At 36.0% G+C, this 9,144-nt stretch overlaps 1 protein-coding gene across 1 annotated transcript; it reads left to right on the forward strand.

Moving 5' to 3' along the window:
• Positions 1 to 4,469: 4,469 nt before the first annotated feature.
• On the forward strand, positions 4,470 to 8,367 carry LOC113707705 (nuclear transcription factor Y subunit B-6). The gene is made up of 2 exons (XM_027229996.2): positions 4,470 to 4,831; positions 7,457 to 8,367. The coding sequence occupies exons 1-2, from the start codon at positions 4,771 to 4,773 to the stop codon at positions 8,197 to 8,199; spliced, it is 804 nt and encodes a 267-aa protein (XP_027085797.1). The 5' UTR covers positions 4,470 to 4,770; the 3' UTR covers positions 8,200 to 8,367.
• Positions 8,368 to 9,144: the final 777 nt, after the last annotated feature.

Genomic DNA, 9,144 nt, shown 5'->3' on the forward strand with positions numbered 1-9,144 from the left:
CTTCTACAATTCTAACATTCTAGACTAGAAAAGTAAAATGCAAATGGTACACAAACTTTGACCCTTTAGCAATTCTGGCACCTAAACTTTAGCTGACAGTAAACTTGGTACCAACATTACAATTTCTCTTCTAAGCATATTGGGTTCTCCTGACACATATTTTCGAATTCGTACTGAAAAAATCATGTGCCCGGCTACGAAATTGTAAAAAGGTTTTTACGGTTATGCTTCATTAAAGGATTCTCAAATTGTTTCAAGGTATTTATGTGTAACTAAATTTCATAACTTTTTTTGAACAATGTCATGGTTAAATCCATAAAGACTGGATTGAAATAAGGGTCTCAAAAAAAAAAAATTTTTTTTGAAGAGGGGGATTTCTGGGCGTTTATAATTAGCTCAAATTGATATTTTCTTAGAATAAGTTATTTTATTCTTAAACGAGTGACTTATATTCTATTGGTCCTTAAGTAGGCCACTAGGTATGCAATTTTTTTTAAAAAATTTTTAAAATTGATTATTGGGCACATAATGGCATGTGATTTTTTTTCCGTTGAAGTTCGAAAAAATTTGTCAAGTGTACCAAATGTACTTACACATTGTAATACTAGGTACTAAATTTGCTTTCATCCAGAATTTAAGTACGAAAATTGCACAAATGTTAAAATTTGAGTACCAAAATAGCATTTTACTCTTCTTTCTACTTCGGTTATTTAATTTTCTTCCTCCCCTCCCCTCTTCCGGGTAACTGCTCTGTTCAAATTATTATCAGAGAGGTCTCTATGTTTTGAAAAATTACAAAGCAACCCACATTGCCCAATCGACTCTGAAGTCTGAAAGGCTTCAACAACAACAACAACAACAACAACTACCGCCTGTATGTGTTATAACTGCAGCGATAAAAAGGGGAAAAACAGCTTAGAGAAGCAAACAAGAAGATGGACCGACCACAATTATAATTCTTCTCCCCAGCCCCCCAAAAAAGGGTACTTACAAAAAATCTCCTTTGAAATTATTTCTGTCACTACATAATTAATAGAGGAAAGAAAGATTTAATATTTTATAAATAGGTACTAAGTTTTGAAAAATCTTGAGACGGAGAGTAGGTTGTAGTTCGCCTAATTAAGTTAAGATAATAGTAGTATATGTCTTCTAAGATTATGAAAATGCACCATCGCGTGTAAGAGAACAACGGATGATTGGATCAAAATTTCTATTCAATCAAATGCCAAATATTACTTCAAAACTCCAAAACCAAAATACTTCACAGCCTACAAAATTTATCAATACATGTGAAAGGAAATTATTTAAAAGCCACAGAGACAATGCCACCATTCTCATTGCTAACTCCATCACCAGCAAACCACCATCATCACTTGACCTATGTTCATTCTTGTAATCCCATTTACCCAAATTCCCAATGATTTCTCCAATTCCTATCAAATCCAACTCTCAAACAAAAGTTCTCTTTATTTCTCCCTTTTATCAACTTCTCTCTACTTCTTCTTCTCTTCTCAGAATACGTTCCTCTTCTTCGAGAGAAAAGCCACTTATAAATTTCATTTGGGAAAATCGTCCAAAACGTCCCTCACATTTTATAAAATAACTTTTTTCGTCCCTCACTTTTAAAAGTGTAATTTTATGTCCCTTACATATTCACATCGGTCAAATTTAGTCCCTAACTAGGTTTCCTATCATTTTTTGGCCGGAATCCATCACGTGCAAGGCACGTGATCATTTTTTAATGGTAAATTTGTCAAATTATATTTTACATAATCTAATCTATAGTCCTCCACATTTTATAAAACAAATTTTTTCGTCCCTCACATTTCACAAAATGAATTCTCCATCCCTCACATTTCAAAAAATAAATATTTTCATCCCTCACTAATTATGTGTGAGAGGAAAACCCTAAAAAAAAAAAAGTGTGTGTGAATACATTTTGTTTAAACACATGTATATGTCTATTTGATTTTGCTTAATAATACGAATAGCATAAATATATGTATGTGTTTATTTGATTTCACTTAACAACACGAATACCATATATTATACGTGATCATTTGATTTCATCTGGTATTAGCTAGTAAAAAATCTTGCATTCGTTGTCAAGTTGGCCAATAAAGCTATTTTCGGTCAAAATACAATAAAAATATGCAAATTAAGGTTCTATTTGTAAATATTAGTCATAATCATGCAAAAGGAGAAGATAGCCCATAAGTTGGGCCCAATTACATATATGTGTTTATGCTATTATTATTAAACAAAACCAAATAGACATATACATGTGTTTAAAAAAAATGTATTCACACACATAATTAGTGAGAAATGAAAAATTCATTTTTTGAAATGTGAGGGATGGAGAAATTCATTTTGTGAAATGTGAGAGATGAAAAAAATCATTTTATAAAATGTGAGGGACAAAAAAAATTATTTTATAAAATGTGAATGACTATAGATCAGATTATGTAAAATATAATTTGACAAATTTACCCTTAAAAAATGATCACGTGCCTTGCATATGATGGATTCCGATCAAAAAATGATCGGAAACCTAGTTAGGGACTAAATTTGACCGATGTGAATATGTAAGGGACATAAAATTACACTTTTAAAAGTGAGGGACGAAAAAAGTTATTTTACAAAATGTGAGGGACGTTTTGGATGATTTTTCCATTTCATTTTATTATTATTTTTAATAAAGCCTCTCCTAAATGTTCTTAATGAAAGTTCTATGTTTCTTTTAAAGGTTTATAGTGAGAATTTTCTTTTTCTCATGGAGGTTTTTAGCGAGAATTTTCTAATTTTTTTCTTATTTTGTTGTTATATCTGAATTTATTTCAAATTTAGTTGTCAAATCTGAAATTTTATTGGGATCTTGAATCTATCCCGTCAGATGTCATCATCATCATTAGAGTTTAAAGCGTTGATTAGTAAAATTGGCGATTGCAACATGTATAGAAGGGAGCTGCATCGATTTATCTTGTTAGAAGACAAATTGACAATGTCTTATACTTTTAGATCTATTCAAAATATTTCAGATCTATTATATCTATTAAAGTGCACATCTATTATTTCTAGTGTATGTTTAATCTGCCATTAAGACAACGATATAAATCAAATCGTACTAGACGATTTTTAGCAATTCATTAATAAAATTCAGGGCAAAAGATCTGAATAACTCTCAAACTATAGAGTTGGTCAACTCTTAACCCTTCGACTATTAAGTGTATACTTTTGCCCTCAAAACTTGTAACAAAAGTATACCTTTCACCCTTTTGGCTAGAAATAATTTCAGAAACCTCTCCTAAAGTCTATAGTAATATCACATGACACATTTGAAGTTTCAAAAATATCACCGGACTTTCATATGAGTGAGATGGGACCATTAATAACTATTATAGTAATGAATTGACAAAATTATCTTCACTACTTTAACAATTTTCAGACAAAGCCCTATAGAAATGAAAAATTTGAGGCAAACATGTAAATCTTATATTACATTCAATTTGGTAGAAAATTCAATATAAAACAATACAAAAAGGTGGAATTGGGAGAAAAATAGTGTCATTAAATGATTCTTACAAGAATATTTTAATGATACAAGGGTGAGATTGTTATAAAATATATGGTTTTAGGAGAGGTTAATGATAATTTTAAAACTTAAGAGGTACCAAGTAATATTAACATAAATTTTGGGGAGGTTCCTAAACTTATCTCTAGCCAAAAGAGTGAGGAAAAAGTTATGTCAATTGTTTCTTACATATTGTGTATATTAAATTTTAATTCATCAAAATAAAAATGATAGATTTTCATACCTAACTAACATATATAAAAAAAATGCCTATTTTTAGTCTCTCGTCACTTCTCTGATAAAATCTTAGCCAAAATAGGTCACGGACTCATCACATGATTAATTTTTAAAGGACAAATTTGCAATTCACTGATTACGTTCATACCAAAAGTAAAGAATGATTAACTCCAACCTCCTCTTTGTGGATTTGGGTTTGCAAATCTAAGTGGGTTTTGTAATTAAAGGTCAATGACCCCGGCCCTTTAATAAATGAATCATTAGTGCTCTTGTGATGAGCTGGTAAGTGGCAACTGTAATCGCCAATCAACCACGAGCGAGCAAGATAATGGGCGCTGAAAGCAGGTTTGACAGCCCGACGACCGATAAATGACCTCTCTCTATGGACTATGCATGCATGAGCATGAGATGACCTGGATGCTTACTGCTACTGGTGTCTGGCTCCGAGTGAAGGAAGGCGGAAGCCCCATTTCATCCCCACTCCCCAGGTTCGAAAAGTTGAATTGGAATTGGAAATATAAGCATAAGCTGCTGAAAATGAAAACAAAAGCAGTTAACACAGGCAGGCCTGCTTAGCTAAGCTTTTCTCCTGGCGGTCAAATGCACCCAGTGCTGGCCAACTGTGAAGAAGCCCCTCCTCTCCTCTGTCTGTCGCTAATCCTACCGGCGAATACAAACGTCTCGTCCACCACGCCTGGATGCCACGTGGAGCATCCCTTTCCTCTCTTGCTCACCATTATAAATAAAAGCCACTTGCCATCTGCAGATCACCATCTTCTTCCACCAACTAGTACCCTAGCTACTCCTCTAACTTCTCCATCCATCCACACATATATACATACACACACACACACACACACGTATTCATACCGCAGAGCAAAATTCTTGTGTTCTGTGTGTGTGTGTGTGTGAAATAAAGTCCTACAACAAAGACACAGAAAAGGGTACTACTGGGAGATCTGATGGAACTTGGAGGAAATGGAGGCTTCACTGGGTACCGCAGGTTCCCCCAACCAAACTCCGGTAAAGAACTAGCTACTAAAAGATATCGAATTTATGTATTCTGAATAAAAATGCTGCATTGACGATTTCTTTTTCTTTCCTCACCTCAGATTGAGCCAACTAAACGCACGGCCTTCTTTAGGCAACATCACAGTGTTATTTATGCACATGATTTGATCTCCTTTTTTTTTTATCTACATTTTTGTTGCATTTTATATACTATATAACTAGATATGGTTTTGGGTTTTTCTTTTATATTGCACACCGACAAACAAGAAGAAGGATTAAGGAAGCATCTTTGATTCTGAAATTGAAAGGACAATGAAGCAAGTTTGGTCGTATCCCATTCCCATGGGGTGCCGTCAATGTTCATTTGCATCCGCATATACAGTAATAGTATCTATATGTTCCACAGTTCTAGTCTTCAACTACTGTTTTTTAAGTAAGATATAGCAGCCTAGACTGTCTCTGAGATTACTCTCTTGTCCGTGCATCACTTCAATTGTTCTTCCTGTCGAACCGTATACACATAGCTCCCTAGCTGGCTAATTCATGTACTAATAAATCAGGCCAGGCTCCTAACAATTCAACTAATAAATCTCACTTTTCCCCAAGCTGTTCATAGCATGGAATGGGGTGGTGGATGTAGCTCATTTTAGTATAATGATAGATCAGCGGGCGTTCCAACCCCCGGTTCTATGTACACACTACCAGTGTATGGAGTCGGGAATCTGGAGACGCATTATTATAATTGATGTTATTAAGTACACACGAAAGAGAGGTAGGAGAAAAAGCAACAAAAAAACTACAGAGTCTCTCGATCACAGAAAAGAAAGGAACTTCTGTTCCGGCCGGGGTACACTATATGACTCTGCAGAGCTGCAAATATGCGATTGGAGCTGATGTATTCATTTGTCAAAAAGGGCAAAGGGGACACAAGTGGCATGCATGCAGTAGTGTTTGATATTCATCTCTCCTTAATAAAACGAACACTTGTCACTCATGCACTCTCCTGCGCGACTTATAATATCTTCCCGACTCCATTTTGTATCCCTGTTAGTGTTGAGTTAGGTTCCATTTCCCGGCATTCCATTTGGCCTGCAGTCCGGGGGACATCTTCACTAACAACAGCAAGTAGGAATTGAATATACTTTTAATGCTTCTGGGTTCCTAGCGGTTGAACTCTAGTCGTCTATGGACAGACTCTGACCCTAATCATCTGCATATATATATATATATATATATATATGTGTGTGTGTGTGTGTGTGTGTGTGTATGATCGGTCCTGATGTGTAGTAGTACTGCTGCTTGGACAATCCCGGTGTATGTTGTTTCTTTGTTAGTCAGGACTAAAACTTTAAACCTCAAATTTAACGTACAACACAACACTGATGATATGCATCATATACAAGTACTTTCTGCACGCATGCCTTTTAAATTTAACTACATTCGACAAGAATCTGTGTCTACTGCAATTTTTTCAGCATTCATATTAGTAGGAGGAGGAGTAGTAGTAAGTTTTTTTTTTTGGGAAAATTTAAGCTTTCTGATCATCAGTAATTAAACCGCTCCTAGCTAGATGCAATGCTTTCATGTCATGTTAAAAGGTCCTACTGGCTTAGCCATGAGTACTGGAAGTCTGAAACTCTGGGAGTCTCTGGCTACTTGCGGCTTTGTTTGGAGTAGTAAAGTAAATGGTGGTGACTATTATGTTAAATAGACGGAGGATTATGTGTAGATACGAGACAAAAGATTGATGACGGCAACTTGGAACTGGAACCGCTCCTGTTACGTCGTCGTCTTCGTCGTTGTCGCGCGTTGTATGGAACCTGGACGGTTTCCTCCTCCGAGCACTTTTTTAACTTTTTTTTTGTGAGTAAGGTTAAAAAAACAAATGGAGTCACAAAAATATATGTTCCAAGACTCTCCTCTCCTCTCCTCTCGTCTGAATTTTTTGTCGTTGATGCTGCCTGGCCCAAATACCACGTGCTCTTTTAGTTTCATTTCTTTTATACTTATAATTTTGACTCAAGATGTCATTTTTCTTGGTTTTATTATTTTTTATCATTAACTTCTCTGCCGGTGCCTGTTGATCACACTCAAAACAAATATTTCTTTTCAAAAAAATGAAAAAAAAATTAATAAAAAGGAGAAAATTATGAGCATGCATGGTCATTCAGGATCTTATTATTATATACTAGTAGAGTACTACACAGAATATAGTAGAACCATACTACGTAGTGTTCATTAACTAGAGATTAACGTGATGATACTGGTAATTTTGAGGCTAATTTTGAGGCGTTAATTTTGAGGCGTGGAAAAGAAACCACAAAAGAGGATGCTGTTCATGATTTAATAAGGCCACAACACAAGCGTCTAACTATATATGATTTAGAAATTATTTAGTAGCAAGCAATATTTATTAATTTGCAGCTGAAGAATAATTACTTTAGCACTCTGATCTAACCTTTGATTACATGAAGGAAGGAAGGAGCGCCAAAGGATCATTTTTGGAGTGCAAATATATCTTTTAATTGAAAATTTTTTTTAATAAATTTTTATTGTTCCATTTTTTTTTAAAAAAAAAAATATATATATACATATATATTAATTAATAATATGGTCAATTGGCGTATGCATGCCCAGGGATGATGAGAGCAGCAGAGATAAGCATGGGACTGCCATCTAAAACAAACCATACTACTCCGCCATCGTCCTCGTCCTCGTCCCCTGCCGCCGCTGCTGATCATATGATGATGGACGGTGAATGCACGGTCCGGGAGCAAGACAGGTTCATGCCAATTGCTAACGTGATCAGAATCATGCGAAAGATCCTTCCCCCACATGCTAAGATCTCCGATGATGCCAAGGAAACTATCCAGGAATGCGTATCGGAGTACATTAGCTTCATCACCGGAGAAGCCAATGAGCGTTGCCAGCGCGAGCAGCGAAAGACTATCACTGCTGAGGACGTGCTTTGGGCCATGAGTAAGCTTGGCTTCGATGACTACATTGAGCCTCTAACCCTATATCTCCACCGCTTTCGCGAGTTCGACGGCGGTGAGCGTGGTGGCTCTCTAAGGGCCGCTCATCATGATCTTGCAGTGGGGAAGAGGGCAAATATTGATCATCTAGCTGCAGCTGCTGGCTTAGGATTAGGAGGCGGAGGCTTTGCAACCTATCCCCCACCTCATTTTCACTTGCCTCATCACCCTCCTTTCGTCGCTGCTGGCTTCTTCACCACCGCTGCTGTTCCAATTCACATGAACGGGTTTCTCAAAGATCCATCCTCAACTGGAGGGGGCCAAGCAACTTCTTCCCAGGCTGCTGCTGTGGCGGCTAGTGATGGTGGTCATCAAGAACAAGCATTTGACAACTGCGAGGAGTAATACTGATAATGCAGGTAATTAATAATTGATCAGCGGCTGGCTGCATGGGGTGGTGATAATTATTTCGGATCTTGTTGCGTATGTGGTGGTATCTATCAATTGACATTTAATTTGTTGTTCTACTTTGTGTTATTAATCTATCTATCTAGTTCGATGCAGGCGCTGTCATGTTATGTTGTTTTGGCACAATTTGGTCCGTCTAACCTCTTCGCTTTTCAGTGGAATATTCGAAATGGTGGAGTGGAAGTGAGCGTGTAATAGGATGCTTATTTTAATCACCTTTTCTTTTTGTATTCACGCATCCATGAAAACAGACGAGAAAAATTACTCGGCCTAGCTCAAATTAAGAAATGTATACACTATAATAAGTTGGTTGTCCACAGAATTTTGATCTTAGTGGTTAAGGTGCCAGAAAAGATTTTTTTTTTTTTTAAAAAAAAGAGAAACTATAAGTTGGCTGCATCAATCTAGTAAACGCTAAATCCAGCCCAAGGTCTGATGTTCAAGCTCAAGTTAATTCAAATACTTAACGATCGAGCATAAACTGTTGCTTGAGTAGTATATATATTCAGCAGTTTCAGTTCGGTTCATTAGTCAAACTAGGGCACGTCTTTTTGGAAATTTAATATAAGAAATTTATATAATCGAAAGGATTAACCTAAGTGTCCAAATTTCTTCAAGGAAAAATGGCCATATTTATTTATTTATTTATTGGGAAAGACAGAGTTCCATTCCTCCAAACTTGATAAATCTAAATAAATAAATTGGTATTTACTGTGTATACAAAATTTGCTTACCAGATTAACGGAACTTCTGCGAGCTCAAACAAGCATGAATCCTCAATAATATTGGTAATTGCAGATTTAGAACTAACACTCATCTCCCTTGCAGTTTAGACAATAGCACTTACCATCCCCGAGCTTAAGGTTTGTGTTGCAGATTTAG

This window comes from Coffea arabica, chromosome 9c, assembly GCF_036785885.1.
Source record: "Coffea arabica cultivar ET-39 chromosome 9c, Coffea Arabica ET-39 HiFi, whole genome shotgun sequence".
Lineage (NCBI taxonomy): Eukaryota > Viridiplantae > Streptophyta > Magnoliopsida > Gentianales > Rubiaceae > Coffea > Coffea arabica.

What these genes read in the sequence shown, in the direction of transcription:
- LOC113707705 (XM_027229996.2), top strand. Translation starts at nt 4,771, where the DNA reads ATGGAACTTGGAGGAAATGGAGGCTTCACTGGGTACCGCAGGTTCCCC. An exon ending in GTTCCCCCAACCAAACTCCG is followed by an intron (nt 4,832 to 7,456) that starts GTAAAGAACTAG and finishes ATGCATGCCCAG; the next exon opens with GGATGATGAGAGCAGCAGAG.